Genomic DNA, 20,868 nt, shown 5'->3' on the forward strand with positions numbered 1-20,868 from the left:
GCTGCTCCATTTGCTATATGTTCTGTATGCTGTGGAACAGCCAAAGGGGTGCATAGTTTTCTCAGACATAAATGGCATTCTTTAGAGGGCTCCTTTCTCGAGAAAAGGAAAAGAAAAATGAGGGTGATCTAGAATCTGAGAGTCATAAAGTTAGCATGGCAAAGAAAGAGACCATTTGGCCTCTTCCAGCTCTAGGATTGGTATCCAAGTTTATGAAAGGGTTTCAATGGGTAGATGCGGAGAAGGTTGTGCCTTCTTGCAGGGGAGACCCGAGCTAGGGGCTATCAATTTAGGATAGCCGCTAATAAACTTAACAGCCAACATACAGGGATATTTAATCTTTTGTAGAGACGGGAGGGATGGAAAAGAAAGTAGGGTAGAGTTTTTGAGGAAGTGTTCACCAGTGTGGATAGAGGGGAGCCAGTAGATGTCTTGTATTTGGATTTTCAGAAGATGTTCGACAGGGTACCTCACAAAAGGTTAAGTCATAAGTGCTTGTGGTGTTGGAGGTAGTGTATCGGTCAGGATAGAGAATTGGCTCATGGGTAGGAAACATCGAGGGGTTCTTTTTCAGGTTGGTAACCCGTGACCCGGGGTTCCACAGGGATTAGTGCAAGGACTGCAACTGCTTGCTATGTCTATTAATGACTTGGAGAAAGGAAGTGACTGTAAGCAAGAATCACCCCTCAACCTCCTACAATTCAAAGAAAAATGTCCCAGCTTTTCCAGTCTATTTTTGTCTCTCGACCCTTCCATTTCCGGCAACATCCTGGTAAATTTCTTCTGAACCTTCTCCAGTTTAATAATTTCCTTCCTATAACAGGGAGACGAGAATTGAATACAGTACTCCAGAAGAGGCCTTACCAATGTCCTGTACAGCCTCAACGTGACTTCCCAACTCCTACACTCAAAGGTCTGAGCAGTGAAGGCAAGCATGCTAAACATCTGTGACTCAAACTTCAAAGAATTATGTACCTGCACCCCTCGGTCTCTCTGTTCTACAACACTACCCAAGGCCCTACCATTAACTGTATAAGTCTTGTTGTTTGTTTTACCAAAATGCAGTACCTCGCACTTACTCAAAATAAGCTCACATCTGCTACTCCTCAGTCTGTTGACCCAATTGATTACGATCTTTTTGTAATCTCAGATAATCTTCTTCACTGTCCATGATGCCACCAATTTTGGTATCATCTTACTGACCATGCCTCCTATATTCTCATCCAAATCATTTATATAAATGACAAACAAAAGTGGACCCAGCACCGATCCGTGTGAAACACCCATGGTTCGCTAGCCTCCAGTCCGAAAAACAATCCTCCACCTCCATCTGTCTTCTACCAACTGGGGGACTTGTGCCTGAAACACAGAAAGCAGCACACACGGGCAGCAGGGAATCAGGAAGGCTCAGGGAATGTTGGCCCTTATTCCAAGGGAGTTGGAGTGTAAGAGTAGGGAAGTCTTACTGTAACTGTACAAGGTGCTGGTGAGACCACGTCTGGAACACTGTGAGCAGCTCTGGTCCCTTAAATAAGGAAAGATGTCATTTCATTGGAGGCAGTTCAGAGAAGGTTCACTCGGATGATCCCTGGTGTGGGAGAAAAGGTTAAACAGGCTGGGACTCTACTCACTGGAGTTGAGAAGGATGAGAGCTGATCTCAGTGTAACATATTGGATACTTAAGGGGCTTGACAGGGTAAATACTGAGAGAATGTTTCCCCTCCTGGGAGAGTCTAGGACTAGAGGGCATAGTCTCAGAATAAAGGGGCACCAATTTAAGACTGAGATGTAGAAGAATTTCTTCTCCCAGCGAGTTTCGAACTCCTTGCCACAGAGATCTGTGAGGACAGATTCCTTGTGTATATTTATGGCTAGGGGATAGATTTTTGTTCAGTTGGGGAATCAAAGGTTATGAGGAAAGGGCAGCAAAATGGACGTGAGGAATGTTGGATCAGTTATGATGCTGTTGAATGGTGGAGTAGGCCTGAGGGACTGAATGGCCTATTCCAATTGCTATTTCTTATGGCTTTATGTTTAGTGAGGAATTCAAGAGAAATCTCTCTAGTCAGAAAGTTGGGAAAATGTAGAAATCACAGCCAGAGGGAGTGCTTGAGAATCATGTTGATGCATTTTCAATAAAGACACGAAGGAGAAAGAAATGGAAGGATATGTTTGTCAAACTTTCTGAGTAAAGGGAGAAAGGAGGTGTACTGCTAATGTCACTGGACTAGTAATCCAGACACACAACCTAATATTCTGCGGTCATGGATTCAAATCCCACTTTGATAGCTGGTAGTATTTAAATTTAATAAATAAATATGGAATATAAAGTTAGTCTCAGTGCGGATGGCCATGAAATTCTCAGCAATTGTTGGAAAAACCCATCTGGTTCACTAATGTCCTTTAGAGAAGGAAACTGCCATCTTTACCTGGCCTGGCATACACGCGACTCTAGACTCTCAGCAGTGTGGTTGACTCTTAACTACCCTCTGGGCAAATCGAGACGGGGAATAAATGCTGGCCTAGCCAGTGATGCCTACATCACATGAAAAGGATTTTAAAGAAGAGACGCATAAATGCTGACATGAATCTGTCAGGTGAACAGCCTGTTTCTGTGCTGTACATATTTTGCATCTCTGTAACCTCCTCCAGCTCCACAACCCTTCAGGATTTCCACACACTTCCGATTCTGGCCTCTTGTGCATCCCATGCTCCACCCTTGGTGACCGTGCCTTTAGCTGTCCAGGCCTCAAACTCTAGAATTTCGTCCCCAAACCTCTCTATCCCTCTCCACTCAAAAGATATTAATTAGAGGTTACCTCTTTGAGATTTTGATCATTTGTCATCATATCTCTTTACGTTCAGTGTTAAATTTTATCTGGTAACAATCCTATGACGTATTGCCACATTGTTCCCTGTGTGAAAGATGCTACGTAAATGCAAGTTGCTGCTGGCAATCTTTCTCTGCTAACGTTTCACCCAAAATGACAGATGGGACCTACGCAAGGATGTTTTAGACATGGCACCCCCTACAAATCGAAGGGACTAAGAGACCACTCGATTTCAGTAGTTCAAAGTGATTTGAGAATTCGAGAGGCAGACTGAACAACGTGATTTTCAGTGATGGGAGAGTCTAGCTCCAGGAGGTTTAACATTAACTTTCCAATTAGTCTATTAAGGGGCGATGTCAGGAAGCACTTACCACACAAAGGGGAGTGGAAATTTGGAATGTGCTAAACCCCACCCCCACAAAAATGCTGTGGTGGCTGATTGGAGAGTTGTGGTTAGTTGCAAACTTTGAAACTGAATGTTTATTATTGAGTGAAGGGATTGATGAGGGCATTGAGGGTTAGGGTGCCAAGACTAACAGATGGTATCAGTATACTGAATGCTCAAACTCAAATTGAATAGCAGAATGGGTTTAAGGGGCTGATTGGTCACCTCTTGTTCCTGTCTGACATTCTAAAGGGAAATGAGTCATAAACACTTCCAAAGGAGACAAATAGATAGTGTATATTTTCAATGGGAAAGCTTATACAGTTTATACAAAAGGTGATGTGTATATCTTCATCTGTAAACCTGGTAAAAGCTATAAAGAGACAAAGGTAATCAGTTGAAGGGGCAGTATTTTTCACTCTAAAATGTATTTTGTCCCACATTCCTCTCTCTTGACTCTCATTGATGACAAATGCCTTCTAATCCTACAATAACCGTGTATTCTTAATGTGGGAATCTAATTGGTCAGCGATTAGGACAACCGTAAGATGTAGGAGCAGCAGTAGGCCATTCAGCCCATTGAGTGTACTTTGTCATTCAATGAGGCCACGGCTGATCTGATAATTCCCAACTCCACTCTCTTGCCTTTTCCCTGTAACCCCTTGATTCCCCTTCCTGATTAAACATCTCTCTGTCTCAGCCTTGAGTATACTCACTGATCCAGCCCCGACAGCCCTCTGTGGGAAAGAATTACACAGACCCACTCCCCTCTGAGGGAAGAAATTTCTCCTCATCTCTGTCTTCAATGGGTGACCCCTTATTCTGGGATTGTACTCTCTGGTCCTAGACTCTCTCCCACAAGGGGAAACAACCTCTCCACATCCCCCCAGTCAAGTCCCCCAGGGAATCTTAGATGTTTCAATAAGGTCACCTCTCATTCTTCTAAACCCCAATGAGTCCAGGCCCAACCTCCTCAACCTCTCCTCATGGGACAGTCCCTCCATACCCGGGATCAGCCGAGTGGACCTTCTCTGGGCTGCCTCCAATGTCAGTCTGTCTGTGCTGGCTCAGTGGTTAGTACTGCCACCTCATAGCACCAAGGGCCCTGGTTTGATTCCACCCTTGGGTTACTGTCTGTGTGGAGTTTGTACATTCTCCCCATGTCTGCGTGGGTTTCCTCTGGGTGCTGCGGTTTCTTGCCACAGTCCAGAACTGTGCAGGTTGGGGTGGATTGGCCGTGCTAGATTGCCCATCGTATCCAGGGGTGTATTGGTTACGTGGATTTGCCATGGGAAAAGTAGAATTACAGGGTTAGGGTGAGGGGGTGGGTCTGGGTGGAATGCTCTTCAGAGGGTTGGTGTATACTTGATGGGCTGAATGACCTGCTTCCACACTATTGGGATTCTATGATTCCTTCGATAAGGGATCTCAAACTGTTCACAGTATTCTAGTTGTGGTCCAACTAGTGCCTTGTATGTTTCAATAACCATGTATTCTCATTCTTCTAAACTCCAACGAGTACAGGCTCAACCTACTCAGCCTCTTCTCCCAAGACAGTCCCTCTATACCCGGGATCAGCCAAGTGAACCTTCTCGAAGACATTTCCATGAAAAGGAATGCAAGCATTCCCTAGACAAAAAAAAGTCACACGTTTACAGCAGGAGGCACTGCACCACAACATGCAACAGGAAACCTGGCTGATTTCCACGTTCCTTCTACTTAAGGCTGAGTCACTAGTCCCATTGCAATGCCTTACCAGTTCATGCAAGCGTAGACTTATATGTGTTGGGGGAGGGGATCTTTGCTGATCCGGTGTTGGATCTCCTTGTCAGTGGTGGTATTTTGAGTGAGGTGATAGCCAAGGTCTGGAAGAGGTCACCATATTCCAGAGCCGCTCCATCAACATATCTGGGAGCTGGAGTACTTTGCTGACTGGGTATTGGTTGATTGAAATGCAGAAGGTGGACATGGAAAGGATGTTTCCTTTTGTGGGAGAGTCCAGACTTACAGGGGCAGCTGTTTTAAAATTATGGGTGATCCTTCTAGGAGAGAGAACTTTTTTTCCCCCTCTTAAACTTTGGAGATCTATGCGTCAGAAAGGCCTCAGGTCATTGGATCGATTCTTGTTAATTAGGGAATCAAAGATTATCAAGATTAGATGGAACGCAAACTGATCAGCCATAATATTATTTTAATTGGGGGTGCTGTCTCGATGGACTGAATGGTCTACTTCTGCTCCTATTTTGTGTGTTTGGGAAATATCTAAGTTTTGGTTTGGCAATATTCAAGGACAGTGTGAGTTTTTTTGTCTGATTGAGTGTGGCATGCCAATCTGTTGCCGACTGGACAATGACACTGCAATTATAGAATCCCTACAGTGTGGAAGCAGGCCATTTGGCCCATTGAGTCCACACTGACCCTTCAAAGAACAGCCCACTCCCACCCCTGTAACCCTGCATTTCCTATGGCTAACCCACCTAGCCTGCAATCCCTGGACACTATGGAACAATTTCCCATGGCCAATCCATCAAGCCTGCACGTCCCTGGACACTATGGGACAATTTAGTATGACCATTCCACCTAACCTGCATATCCCTGAACACAATGGGACAATTTCCCATGGCCAATTCACCTGACCTGCACATCTTTGGACTGTGGGAGGAAACTGGAGCACCCGGAGGAAACCCACGCAGACACGGGGAGAACATGCAAACTCCACACACACAGTTGCCCTATGGTGGAATCGAACCCGGGACACTTGTCCAGTGAGGCAGCATTGCTAACCACTGAGCCACTGTGCTGCCATCTGCAAGCTATGTATCTATGAAGTGCTCAGCTTCGATGCAAAGATAGCTGAAGGCTAAAGGGAAGAGCTTGCTATTGTTCTAAATGACAGTAACTTGTCCATCAGGCTGCATTGTACTTTGAGCCAAAACCTTTTAATGACGTGACACAACAACAGCACAGGAGGAAAAGAGAGGAAGCAAACTCTGCACTGCGGATCCCACTGCCTCATGAGGCATGTCCAAAGATTTGGAGGTGGAGAATTGGTTTCAGTCACTTGATGATCCACAGCAGAAACAGGTGACCCAGAGCAGAGATCATCCTTGAATCACGGGATAACCAAGTGTTGCCCACACTGACAACAACACAGGCATCGTATCACTGTGTAGTCATAATATACATGGAGTAGTTTACAGACCTGTGGTGGTTCCTGCCCTTCTACATGGCTCTGAGACATGGACTGTCTACAACAGGCACCTCAAGTTGCTGGAGCAGTCCCACCAACCCTGCCTGCGCAAGATCCTGCGAATACACCAGCACCAGTGTTCTTGACCAGGCCAACATCCCCAGCATTGAGGCACTGACCTGCTCTTGATCGGCACGTCGTCTGCCTGACCGACACGAGGGTCCCCAAGCAAGTGCTCTACTGCCAGCTCTGAAACAGCAGGCAAGTCCCAGGTGAATTGCTTCGGCGACCCCCTCAAGGCCTTACTGGAGAAGTGCAGCATTCCCTCCGACACCTGGGAATCACTGGCCCAAGACCATCCAGAGTGGAGGAGGAGCATCCGGGAAGGCGTCGAGCGCCTCAAGACTTGCCCTTGGAAAAAAGCGGAAGCCAGGTGAAAGGAGCGTGGTGCCACACCAATGCCCCACTCACCCCTTCCCGTGACCACCTTCTGCCCCAAGTGTAACAGAGCTTGTGGTAGCTGCATCAGTCAGCTATGCTTAAGTTCTGTATGACCTAAGTGAGTCACCCTGAAGTGGAAGAGAGTCATCCTCGTCTGTGAGGGATCATCAATGATGATGGTGAGTCATGACATACACTTGATGGACTGAAGGGTCTCTATTATATTAAATGATTCTTTGATTTCAGTGAAAATTGCACATCACACTTTGCCTTCCTTTAACTTTGAGAACGGTATCACAGTGGTTGATCATAGGACTGTCATGCATGTTGATTAAGATTTGCAATTCATCCTTTGTTTTTTGTTTACCAGCTTTCTTCTTTCACCCATCTACCCAGCCAGGGAATGCTGGTCTTGATCGAGGTTTCAGGTTTTGAGTTCAGTGGAGAAATTGCACTGCGAAACTGCCTGAATGCATCCTGGTTGGGTTAGACCTCAAATTTCCACCAAGTTTCTTTTCCATGGTCATCGACGTAAGACTTAGTTGGTCTTGGTCCTAAAACTTAATAAGGCCAAGATGAGATTTATTGAAAGTGTTTAAAGTATGTTGGGATTTGAGGGAGTAAATAGTGAGAAACTGGTGGTAGAACCAGAGGTTCCATGTGGGAAAACCTATTAGATGTGAATTGCATGCCTGATAGAATGCTGCGTACAAGCTCGATGGGCACCTTCTTTGATTGCTGTTCCAAAGAGCTGCCATAGTCTGGATGGGCTGAATGGTCTGTTTAAGTGCTGTACTATTCTACGTCTTTATGAACCTGTGCAATCAGGTCATGTAATAGAGCACAATTGTTTTCTTTCCACGAAAGAGAATTTAAATTATTACTTGGTCATACAGAACTTGAGTATTGCTGAACATGGACCCATTTTGTCCATGTTGTTTGCCTTGAGCTCATCTGAATGCTTTGCAAGAAATACCAGAGTTGGGGAGAATAACCTTCTATTGTATGAAAGGAAGGTGCTGATTGGTTGGTAAATGAACTCTGGTTGAGGTGTTGCTGAAGAGAATGCACCAGTTAATGATTACTGACAGTTAACCTCCAGGCTTTGTTTAAATTTTAAACCTTGAGAAATGAATCAAAGAATGGCTGTTACTTATTTTGTTGAGTTGAAAGGAGCACAGTGCGTGTACATGCTGTATATGTCACCTTCAACACACGGAGGTACACCATGGTGGAAGCCCCACTGACAGTCGTAAAATGGGTCCCAACTTAATTCTTCACACACTTGGAATAATTTAGCAAATGTCCAATCATGGAATCATGCCTTATGTTGAATTTGGTGTTGTGGGTTCCGCAAGCCTGGTTTTGTATTCTGTCTACAGTCTATGAATTGCTTGTTGCGAACAACCAAATGTATATGCTGCTTGGTATGGTCTGATAATCTTTGGGATGTATGGCCTACAAACTGAAAACCTTTGACAAAATATGCCCTTTTTCAGCAATGGTAAAGACAATGAAAACTAGGTGCTGACATATTGATACAGCTGAAAATGGATGTATCACCAAAAGTTAGAATTTTGAATAATGAGTACTTTTATTCTTTAATGGTGTTGTGGGCATGTTCCCCATTCTTGATTGTTCCCAAACTGAGTGGCTGGTAGGCCATTTCCAAGGGCAGTTAAGAGTCAACTGCATTGGCTGTGGGTCTGCAGTCACGTGTAGTCCAGACCAGGTAAGGAAGGCCGTTTCCTTCCCTTAAAGAAATTTGTGAACCAGGTGGGTTTTTCCAACAATTGATGATAGTTACCATGGCCACTCCATCACTGAGACTAGCTTTCTATGTCAGATTTTATTTATTACATTACAGATTTGAACCATGCCCCAGAGAGTTAGCCTGGATTGCTCGTCCAATGCCATTACCACAATACCCTGATCTCCACCCTCCCCCCGGAACGCACACGCACACACACAATACCCTGATCGCACACGCGCGCGCACACACACACACTTCACTGAAAATGACTCAAAGCTCAAACCAGACTGATGGGGTGGCATGGTGGTTCAGTGGTTAGCACTGCTGCCTCACAGCACCAGGGACCTGGGTTCATTTCTACTCTCAGGTGACTCTGCAAACTCCACACAGACAATCTCCCTGTGTCTACATGGGTTTCCTCTGGGTGCTCTGGTTTCCTCCCACAGTCCAAAGATGTGCAGGTTAGGGTGGATTGGCCATGCTAAATTGCTCATAGTGTTCAGGGATATGCAGGCTAGGTGAATTGGCCATGGAAAATGCAGGGTTACAGGGATAGGGTGGGGTTATAGATATAGGTGGGATGCCCTTTGGAGGGGTGATGTGGACTCAATGGGCCAAATGGCCTGCTCCCACAGTGTAGGGATTCTATGAAGCACATCCACATTGAGTTGACATACATGAGGTCTGATCATTGTTGGATGTTAAAGAAGAAAAACTACTATATGGAGAGCCTCCCCAATCCGTGCAGTCGGTAGAATTTCCTCGGGACCTAATCTGGGCAAAATTGAACCTTGAACCTGAGCAAGAGATTGTGAAAAATAGGAAGAGTCATTTTCAGTGAAGTGTGTGGGGGGGGGGGGCAAGGGGGGAGATCAGGGTATTGTGGTAATGGCATTGGACGAGTAATCCAGGTTAACTCTCTGGGATATGGTTCAAATCTGTAATGTAATTAATAATTACAATGGCCATGGTAATTATCATCGATTGTTGGAAAAACCCATCTGGTTCACTAATTTCCTTTAGGGAAGGAAACGGCCTTCCTTACCTGGTCTGGGCATGAATTTACAGTTAAACTCCTCTGTTATTTGGTTATTTGTACAGCCAGCTTTGCCTGTCAATATAACTGATGAAAGCTTGAACTCAGTATGGTTCCGTTTGCCAAGTTCAGGTACAGCTACCCTGCACAACCTTGCAATGGGTCGACTCACCTTCTTGCACTGAGGAAATTCTCTTTTGAGTACTTTGTCTATGGGTTTAGCGGCCAATCAATACACTTTCTAATTCAACTTGAGAGCCAAAACTAAAGCCAGCCACCTCCATAACTATTTGTTTGCAGGCTGAGGGGAAAAAAGAAGAGAGGAGTATGCCTTTAAATGTCCCTCAAGTTTGATTTTTAAGACTCTGGCGGTGTCAGTGAAATATTACAGCCTGGGTTCCAGAAAGGCATACAGGCAAAACAAGAGGTATGTGACAGTTCTAGGAGCTTTTAGCCCTGGCTGTTTAAAACAAAATATAAGCAGGGGATCATGAAAATCCTGCTGGATAACCCCCTCAGTGGGTTAAGTTGAATCTGTTTAACACACTTTCCATTTTTAGACTATTTCGTACAGATACTGGTTTTCATCAAGCTCTCTCTCACTTTCATATACACCACAAAGGCAGGTCTACTGGAATTGTGCCTCAGTCCATTGCAGTGAAGAGTTTTCTCTGAGGTGAATATCAGTTCAGGCTTGTGAAATGGCTGAAGATTACTCTGGACATTTACCCAGCTGTACAGATAGCTCGTGTGCTGTCAACCCTTCCCAAGGCCTCAGAATCTGCAGTCAGTGCTGCAGAGAGCCGGGGAGGGGGTGGTCCTTGATTGCTGGAAGAGCCACAGATTGAGAGAGCGAGTGAGAGAGAGAGTGAAGGCAGTCTCCTCCCAGTCAAGCGAACCGTTACTTCATGTGCTGTGCCTGCTCTGCAGTGAGCAGTTTTCAGACTTACAGCAGAACCCGCCAGTCTCTCCCGCTTATATGGCCAGGGTGCTTCGATCTCCACGGCAGGCTGGCATGCGTGCCAACCAGGCAGCATGAAGGGCGGGCAGCAGCGGCCGGGCTGTGCGTGCCAGCATTTGTTCTGCAAGGTCCTGGCAAAGTGCAGATGTTGTTACAGAGTACGAGGTTAGTGACTTTAGCCCTGTTGGCATCTTGTGTGTGGGACTCTCTGCGCGTGTGTGTGAGTGTGTGTGTCAGTGAAAGTGTGTATCCGTTTGTGTGTGTGTCAGTGAGTTTGTTTCAGTGAGTGTGTGTGAGACAGAGAGAGTATGAATGTGTGCGAGTGAGTGTGTGCTTGTGTCAGTAAAAGTGAGAGTGTGTGTGTGTTGGACTGCAATGATTGCGACTTCTCTCTGGCTTTCAAATGCAGACTCACCTCACACCTGTTTTGTCCATTTTCAACAAGCCTATGGTACTGTGTCTGATAGCAACTTTGTCAGAGAATTGCCTGGCACAATCCTATCACCATCTGTGAGAAACTGTAGGAATTCTTATGAGGTCACTTCGGCATCTTCAAAATAATCAGGTCAGATTTGAGAGTGATCATGGACAGGATGGGGCTGTGCACAGTTGTAAATGGATGAAATCAAATATTTTTATTTGGTTGGCTCCAGGTGTAAATGAGATGTTCTCTGCTTTCCAGAATGCACTTTTTTCACTTTGACTTGCTGATATTCAGGTTGGATATAAAACTTATTGTGTTGTGTGTTTGTTGTGTGTTTTGAAAGCATTCACAGCTCAATGGGCAAAGTATAAGGAGAATAATTGGATATCTGGCATCAGTTTGATGGGATGAATGGCCTCCTCCTGGGCTGTACAATGCTGTGAAGGCTGGCCAGGAAACCCAGGAAGGTGCCAGCTTCAATGCCCGCTCAGTGCCTGGGTCAGCTGGTCACAAGCAGAGGACTGAGAGTTGGCGGGTTGATGGTGGGATGTGTGCATTGGAATTAGGAAAGTGCCAAGGGGTACACAGTGGTGGGGAGAGAAAGGGCACAGGAGGAAGCAGTGTGAATCACCTAGGGCTCTGGCAGAACCCCTGTGACCTTTCAAAAGAACCATTTGATTTACTTCCCTTCCCCTACTTGTTTCCCGTTGGCCTGCTCATCTTTCAAAAGCACAAGAGAGAAAAAAAGCAAAGTCCTTCATAATCTGAACCATAAGGATATCCTGCAATGGTCTCCTTTTCCTTTACATGCCTAGGCTGTGGAATAATGCCGAGCACTCCAGAGATTACAAAAAAATCTTGGATGGACGGGTGTCTGGAATGAAGGAAAATCAAGATAAAGTAGTTAGGCCAGGACGGGGTTAACAAAAAAAACTGCCAAGGCTTCAAGTGTCAAAGTCAACGAAGCTTTATGTGATTAAAGTCAGTCTCCTCCACAAATCAGAGCACACAAAAAGATTGCCCATTGACCCGAAAGTATTCCACTTATTCTCTATGATATGAAGCAACAGCTCTGAAATGTTCAGTCCCTTCACACAAATATCCTGACAGAGTGAAATTCTGTCTCAGTATCTCTTTTTATCACTGGCCGTTTCAGCTCACGACGCCCAAATTAAACTCTCTACCCAGTGCAAGGTTATGTGACTCATGCCTGGATCTTTAACCCAATGCCCTGTATCCCCCAACCTGTCACCCGCCAGCTCAACGAGAAATTGGATTGCTTATTAATTTAAAGTGATGCGAGCCAGCTTCTGTGTTAGGGGAGGGGCTATAGAGGTCAGATAGGCATTAGCATTTGTCTTCCCTTGGGCTTAATGCGATTGTTTAGTTGAAGGAGGGCCTGAGGTTGGCCTGTCTGCCTCAGTGACGTGCCTCCACTAGTGAGTATCGTGCCTCCTCCGCTGGTGAGCATTGTGCATCCTCCACTAGTGAGCATCGTGCTTCCTCCGCTGGTGAGCATCGTGCATCCTCTGCTAGAGAGCATCGTGCCTCCTCTGTCTTTGAGCAGCATGATTGCAATGGACATCTGAAAGGTACAGGGTTGGGCTCTCAGTAAAGTGAAAAGCCTTGCCCCTTTAATGGGCAACAAGGTAGTGGTGGGTGAGGAATTTGGCCTGTGGTGTCTTTCACCCCTCGCTCCATCAAGTCCAGGTCCTGATATTGCTGCTGTGTGAAGACACGTAAACAGGATTGCAATCCATCATGGATGGCAGTGCCAAACAAGCAATGACCATTCCCACGTTTGGCATTCTGTGTGATTTCCTATTGACATTTAAGTTGACCGAGTGCAAGATGATTCATTTGTGCCTGTCCTGACCCACTTCCCAGATGAACTTTACCCCTTGTGTCCCGTCAGCCAAGCTGAAACAAGATTGCCTGCCTCCACGTTCCTGAGCTCATCCAACCTCGGTACCTACACCTTAGACCCTATTCAACCTTCAGCATAGTGCTCATTAGCATCCTCTCCTCGATTTTTTTTTGACTTCACATTGTTGTTTTTCAATCCTTCCATGGCCTTGCTCCTCTCAATCTCAGTCATCCCCTCCAGCCCTACAACCTTCCAAGACCTCTGCAGTTCTTGAATTGGCCTTGGTGAGACCACACCTGGAGTATTGTGTGCAGTTTGGGTCTCCTTATCTGAGGAAGGATGTTCTGGTGATGGAGGGAGTACAGCAAAGGTTTCCCAGACTGATTCCTGGCATGGCAGGACTGTCGTATGAAGAGAGACTGGATCGGTTAGGACTATACTCCCTGGACTTTAGAGGAATGAGGGTGGAATCTCATTGAAACTTATAAAATTCTAACCAGATTAGACAAGGTCAATGCAGGGAGGATGTTCCCATTAGTGGAGGAGTTCAGAAGCCGAGGTCATGGTTTAAGGATATGGGGTAAATGTTTTAGGACTGAGATGAAGAGAAATGTCTTCACCCAGAGTGTGGGGACCCTGTAGAATTTACACAGAAACTGGCTACGGCCAAAATATTGTGTGTGTGTGTGTGTTCAAGAAGAAGTTAGTTACAGTTCTTGTGGCTAAAGGGATCAAAGGGTATGGGGGGAGGGCGGGACTAGGGTACTGAGCTCGATGATCGGACATGATCACACTGAATGAGGGGCTGCATGGCCTACTCCTGCACATGTTTTCCATGTTTCTGTGGCTTCTTTCGCATCCTTGATTTGAATCGTTTCACCATCGCTGGCCGAGACTTCAGTTGCCTAGACCCCAAACTCTGGAATTCCCTCTGTAAACCTGGGCACCTCTCCCTCCTTTTTGTCACTGCCTGAAACCCAGCTTTTTGTCCAAGGCTTGCCACATTGTCCCCTTCAGTGGCCAATTCTGATCTGGTATTGTGAGGGACCTTGGGACATTTTACCACATTAAGGTCACTACATAAATGCAAAGTTGTTGTTGATTGATGTTTGCACTGCTGATTGATGTTTGCATGTGATGCCAGCTGTGAGATTTAGATTTTATTGTCATGTGTCCTTGAGTACAGTGAAAAGTGTACAAAGTTGCCATTCTCTGGCGCCACCTTAGAATACAAAAGACAGGATTACACACAGTAGCAGAAATATAAAAAACAGACAAAAGATAAGGAAATATCCAGTTCACTCCCCAACCTCCGCCATGAGTCCTCGCCTGTTAAGTGCCACCTCAGCTGAGCATCTGACATTTCACCTCCTTGATCAGAATTTCAATGCTACAGATATGCTCTTCCCACAGATTTAGTGAAATTGTCCAACTAACTAAAAGTTCTAAGTACGAGATCTTTTTTTGCGTTCAGCTTTGAGCTGGAATTCAGGCCTCAGCGTCACAAAATGACAGCCTGTCCTGTCGCAGAATTCAGTCATATACTTCCAGTTGACTGCCTGCACACCTCTTTGCCCCAACCCCCTCTACTGGATCATGACGAGCCAGGATCTATAAGGAGGGCATTAAATAAACCTAAGTTGGTGGCTTGCATCCAAAGGAAGCATACTGGCTTCTTCACCCAAGGTCACAGTGCTCAGGACAGCACTGAAGGAAAGAACCTAAAGCTTGCATTTCCATAGTGCCTTTCATGAACGCAATTTGTGTTAAAGTGCCCTACAGCCAATTAGATCCATAGTCCCTACCAACGTAAGACAGGCAGCAGGCAATTTTGTGCATAGCAAGCTCCCACAACCAGCAATGTGATCATGAGTAAATCATCCGGTTGTTTTTGTGTATCATTGTTGAGGAATAAATATTCCAACAATTCTTGGAAAAACCCATTTGGTTCACTCTCCTTTAGGGAAGGAAACTGCTATCCTTACCTAGTCTGGCTAACATGTGACTCCAACTCACAGCCAGTGTAATTGACTCTTGTTTGCCCTCTGGACAACAGATGCTGGCCTAGCCAGCGACTCCTGTGAATGAATAAAAAACCCTTCACCCCTGCACCAAAGAACATTTTGAGAGAAGAACATTTTGAGAGAACTCTATGGGGGCAGTTTTCCCCTCAGTGGAGCTGGTGAGCGAGCTGGTTAGTAGGGGAATTTGGTGAGTGGGCCCTGGAGATAGTGAGGAGATGCTTGGGTGACTTGCTTCACTGACTAGCTATTCAAGCCATTTCATCATCAGTTAGTGGCAACTTAGGGGCTTCAGCTAGCCACCTTCCTGATTACCTGCCTCTCCAGAGGGCAAGAAAGAAGGTGGCTAGAATCTCTACTGGGAAACCATGGTGACCTGCCTGCCAGCTTGGGTTGCGGTGGGCGGAGGCTTTCAATTGCCCAAATCTGGGTTGCAATCAGAGGCATACAGAGTGGGCAAAGGTGGTTGGCTTCTGAAAGCCACCCGTCGTCTGCCTTTGCCTCTGCTTCTTGCAACTTCCACTTTGTGAAAATAATATAAAAAATAATTAACTTCTCTTAGCTGGATCCCCCGAGGAGTGGGCCTCACCCAGCAGACTTCAAGATCCAGACGCTCTATCAAGGTCTCCAGTATGGAGGCCCGGGATGGGCCAAGATACTGATCCTCGTTTGGCTGCCAGCTCTTAGTGAGCCAACTGAAGGGCAATCGGGGCAATTTTCTTGATGGCAGTGGGGTGGCACCTAACAGGTTAAGTTCATAAGAGGTAGGAGCAGAAGGAGGCCATTCAGTCCATCGAGTGTACTCCGCCATTCAATGAGGTCATAACTGATCTGATCATCCTCACGTCCACTTTCCTCCCTTTTCCCCATCACCCCTCGATTTCCTTCCTGATTAAAAATCTCTCTGTCTCAGCCTTGAATATACTTACTGACCCAGCCCCTACAGCCCTCTGTGGGAAAGAATTCCACAGATTTACTCCCCTCTGAGAGAAGAAATTCCTCCTCATCTCTGTCTGCAATGGACAACCCCTTTTTCTGAGATTGTACCCTCTGGTCCTAGACTCCCAAAAGGGGAAACAATCTCTCCACACCTCCCCCAGGGAATCTTGGATGTTTCAATAAGGACACCTCCACACAGAAGCATTATGGGAAAATTCATGCCCTGATAATCTTTCACTTTGCATTCATACAACAACCTTCATGATCTCCAAATACTCCAACCATTTTTCAGTCAATATTTAATTTGAGGTGTAGTCACTGCTGTAATGTCAGGTTGTTTTCCATTCCAGCACTGCCCCTTTAAGTTTTCCAATGCATTGCTGGCACAGTTGTAGGTAACTCCAACCAATGATGCTCACCCCTCTTTGCTCAGATCACATATGATATTGGGCAAAGTCATGTACCCAGATTTTGGACATGCAGAGCCATGGGTTAAGACTCCTTGGCAGCCTCAGAATATCAGGGCCAGTAAGGTTGGCAGTGACACCAGGCAATAGATCATGCCACTTATCCTGAGGCGCCAGTCCCAGCAGAGATGTGCGAGGATGTGCCACATGGAGTCTGCCACAGTTTGGAGGGGGAGAGAGTTGGATTGGGTTTGCCCAATTTTGCCAAGTCCATTACTTGATGGAGTACCTGCCATCATTAAGTAATGGACAAAAATGGTGGCACAAAATAGGCGCAAAGCCTATTGCTTCAACTCTGCATGGCAGCCAGGGGCGGGAGGGGCATCAAAGAAACTGAGAGGGCCATTGAATTCAGTAGGTTATTCAATTGGTCACTCTCCACAACCATAGGGCAGAGTTGGGTGCGTGGCATGTGATGAGTGAAGAGACCAGAAGGCTCTTGCAGAATTGGCCTTTATTGAGTTGGCACAATATGAGAGCCCGAGAAAGATGAACAAAAGTATTGAGGGAGTCCCGTACTGTTAAGAGATGGTTGCGGGTGCGATATTAAATTGAGGCCTTGTGTTCCCTCCCAGTTTTATATAAAATATCCCGTGGCACTATTTGAAAGCCAACTCTTCGTCTTTTGCATTATTATTTGCATGTGAGGAAGAAAGGAAGCAAAGATTTTGCCAAGAAAGTGAGGTGAAGAGGAGTGAAAAGAGCCTGCTGTGGATCATAGACACCAGTATGCGCATTCAGGCTGAATAGACTGTTTCTGTGCAATGTGATTCCATGTGGCACAAGAAGAAAACAACACAACAGGACTCTTGCCCCAGATTTACCTTCTGGAAATTTTCCAGGCTAGCTGCTGAGCACGTGAGCCAACCAGTCTAAACATCACACTGGGATGAACTCCGGAATCTGCTGACCAGGGTGCCCACAGCTTTCACCTGCATTTTGTTGAGAACTTGGACTCGACAGATGGAAGGCAGCTGCGTGCAAATGGAGGACGTCAGGGTCTTTCTGCACACTTGCATAAAACAGCGATCCTGTCCTTTGTGACTAAATTACACATTAATAAGCCTGCACTTACGTAAAGTTGGCGAAACTTAAAGTGTCACTGATAAGCTATCATGTCTACCTTTTGTGAATAAGCAACAGGGTCGAACAGAATAGGCGATTGCAAAGTTCTATTGCCCGGTTCAAAGCAGAGCTCCAGGGAAAGGCTGGAGCTGTTTTCCCTGGAGGGTTGGAGACTGAGGGGTGACGTTATAAAGGTTTATAAAATCATGAGGGGCATGGATAGGGTAAATAGCCAAAGCCTTTTCCCCAAGGTAGGGGAATCCAAAACTTGAGGGCATAGGTGTAAGGTGAGAGGGGAAAGATTTAAAAGGGACCTGAGGGGCAACGTTTTCACACAGAGGGTGGTGCGTGTATATGGAATGAGCTGCCAGAGGAAATTGTGGAGGCTGGTACAATTACAACATTTAAAGGCATCTGGATGGGTATATGAATAGGAAGGGTTTGGAGGGATATGGGCCAAATGCTGGGAAATGGGACTAGATTAGGTTAGGCTATCTGGTCGACGTTGATGAGTTGGACCAGTGGGTCTGTTTCCATGCTGTATGACTCTTATCTCTGAGATGTCAAATACACAATAGTGTTACCAAATGTGGCTTTTCCAAGCTTTTGATCATGAGATGGACGGAAAACCGGGTGAGGCAAGGCATTCCACAGATTGGAAGTCACGGAAGCAGAGGAATTAATTGATCATCCTGACAGAATGGGTTTCAGATCCTGAGTTTGCACAGGGCAGGAAGGGTGATTTGGAAGGTATTCTGGAAAATGTGAAGAATGAGGAAAGAAATTTCATGGTTTGGGGTGAGGTGAAGTGGATGTGTCTGTGCTCTCTTTTTGGTGTCAGATAGCCTCCTGTATTCATGTATAGATTCCAGTTCCCAAAGAAATGCCCTGCAGCAACTCACCAAAGCTCATGAGACAGCACCTTCCAAACCCACATGCTGACCATCAAGGAGGAGAAAGGCAGCATATGCAGGGGAATATCGTCAGTGCTTGATTGGCAGCACAACCACAAGCATCCACTCCCTCCCCCACTGACACTCAGTAGCAGCACTGCAGAAGTTCATCAAAGATCCTCAGATAGCACCTTCCGAACCCATGATTCACTTCCATCTAGAAGGACAAGGGAACACCAGGCCCACAAGTTCCCCTCCAAGCCCCACACCATCCTGACTTGGAAATATATCCCGTTCCTTCAGTGTCACTGGGTCAAAATCCTGGAATTCCCTCCCTCAGGGCATTGTGGGTCAACCCACAGCACACGGACTGCAGCGGTTCAAGAAGGCAGCTCACCCCCACCTTCTCAAGGGAACAACTAGTGACGGGCAATAGATGCTGAGTGAAGGCCACATGTGTAAAAGAATTTTTAAAAAACTGACATTTTTAAAAGAAAATGAGATGAAAAATTGCAGCATTACCAAGTACAGCTAACGGTGAAGGAGCCTGAGGGCTGTGGTGGGAAGGCAAATGTGGCCGAGCAGTCCGGTATCTTGTCATCTCCGTCATGAATATCGTCCCAGTAGCCCATTTCTTTGGGTTGATGCAACATTTAAGAGGCATTTGGATGGGTATATGAATAGGAAGGGTTTGGAGGGATATGGGCCGGGTGTTGGCAGGTGAGACTAGATTAGGTTGGGATATCTGGTCGGCATGGATGAGTTTGACTGAAGGGTCTGTTTCCATGCTGTACATCTCTATGACTCTATGTGGAAAAATCGAAGGAAAGGGACTTCAAAAGAAAGTGTGAGCGGCAGCTTTGCATTTGGGAAGATGTGTCTATCAACCACCCTTAGCTCCTCCAGAAGCCGCTGACAGTGACCCACTCTCATTTCCAGTTCAGAGGTCACTCAGTCCTGCTTGCAGCTTCACAAAGCCACTTTAGCCAGGTAATATTCTGATTCAGGTCACCGACCTTCTACAATGGTCCTGGAGTCCCAGAATTAAGCGCAGAATGATTACAGAGCAAAAGGAGGCCATTGTGCTTGCACTAGTTCAATCCCCTAGTGCCAATCTACCCATATCCCAGCATGCCATTTCTATCCAAATAACCATCCAATGACCCTCTTGAATGCCTCAATTGAACTTGCTTCCAGTACGTTTCCAGGTAGTGCATTCTAGACACTAACTACTCGCTGGGTGAAAATGGTTTTTCTCACATCCCCCTTGCTTCATTCACACATCACTTTAAATCTACGCCCCTCTCATTCTTGTTTCTGTCACAAGTGAGACCAGTTTCTCCCGATCTACTCTATCCAGCCTACTCATGATTTGGAAACCTCTATCAGATCTCCCTGTCAGCCTTTCTCTCCAGGGAGGACCGTCTTAATTTCTTCAATCTATCCTCACTGCTGAGGCTTCTCATCCCTGGAACCATTTTTGTATATCCCATCTGCTCTGTCTCTCCCTAATGCAACCACATCGTCCCTATAATGTGGCACCATAGCTGAGGTTGAACAAGTGTCTTGTGCAAGTCCAACATCACCTCTCTGCTTTTGTACTCTATTAATAAAGCTGAGGACACTGTGTTTTATTAACTGCTCTCTCCACCCATCCTGCCACCTTCAACGATCTGTTGTGAGCACTATTGGGGAACAGAAACCATACGATTGTTGAAGAAATTGTAATCTTGTAAGCATTGAGCATTTTTGTGCCATTGTGTTAAAAATGTTGGCGATTGGGTGATAAAGTTGTTTGTTTTGTTTGAGGTGGGAGGTCATGTGAGCAATATGACCATCCAAAGTTGGCACCCCTACTTCCCTTTCTGTTTCAATCAGCTTGCATGGTGTTATTTGAATTTGAATCAGGGTCCTTGTAGGAATGCAGTCCACACTGCGAGTAGGCAATGGGATTGCCAATGACAGTCACGCAGAGAGTGAAGTTGTGGCATGGGAAGATGGGCAATCTGGTGAACGGCATGGATTCCCTCTCAGGAATCTGATGTTTAATCAATGGGGTGAAATGTGGAGCAAAAGTAAATTATTACTAGAAAGTTGAAATATCAAGAAAAAAGAGAAGGTGCTGGGGCAACTCAGCAGGTTCTGGCAAAATCTGTGGAGAGAGAAACAGACTTAATGTTTCAAGTCCGGTATGACTCTTCTTCAGAAGTGGAGGCCTTCCCTTCAATGAATTTTGAACTCACCTTGGTGTTGTACTCTCTTTCTTTCCCCTCGTTTATTTCTCTGTCCTCGCATCCTTGATCAGAAAATCTTCTCCCATTCAGCAAACGCTTTCACCTATCTCTAGTTGTCCACCTTCCACATAGACCCCTACCTGCTCTCCGCCTTTTGATTGAGAGCTTCAGCATATTATTGGTAATTTTCATCTCTCCCCTCAACCACATGAACCTGACTGCCTGTGAATCCTCGGGTCCAAACCTGATCTTGTTATCAAAGCTGCTGAGAAGAGTTGGAGGCAGTGCCAACTCTCAGACACCTCCTGCCATCTTTCCCTGAACATCAAGGACTGTCACTGACCTCTGAAGATCTCCCCTC

At 45.9% G+C, this 20,868-nt stretch overlaps 1 protein-coding gene across 4 annotated transcripts in view; it reads left to right on the top strand.

Moving 5' to 3' along the window:
* LOC122543389 (rho guanine nucleotide exchange factor 25-like) overlaps positions 1 to 20,868 on the top strand; it is a 373,207-nt gene that overhangs the window by 137,263 nt on the left and 215,076 nt on the right. Inside the window, exon 1 of one of the 4 annotated variants that reach the window (XM_043682074.2) lies at positions 10,537 to 10,762. The exons of the other annotated variants lie outside the window; for them this stretch is intronic. Coding sequence (XP_043538009.1) covers positions 10,672 to 10,762 — 91 coding nt within the window. The 5' untranslated portion in view covers positions 10,537 to 10,671. Of the gene's footprint in view, positions 1 to 10,536; positions 10,763 to 20,868 lie in introns of those variants that run through there. 4 annotated transcript variants of the gene reach the window in all.

Source organism: Chiloscyllium plagiosum, unplaced genomic scaffold, assembly GCF_037043375.1.
Source record: "Chiloscyllium plagiosum isolate Xiang-an unplaced genomic scaffold, Cpla_swu_hap1 HiC_scaffold_53X, whole genome shotgun sequence".
In the NCBI taxonomy this organism is placed as follows: domain Eukaryota; kingdom Metazoa; phylum Chordata; class Chondrichthyes; order Orectolobiformes; family Hemiscylliidae; genus Chiloscyllium; species Chiloscyllium plagiosum.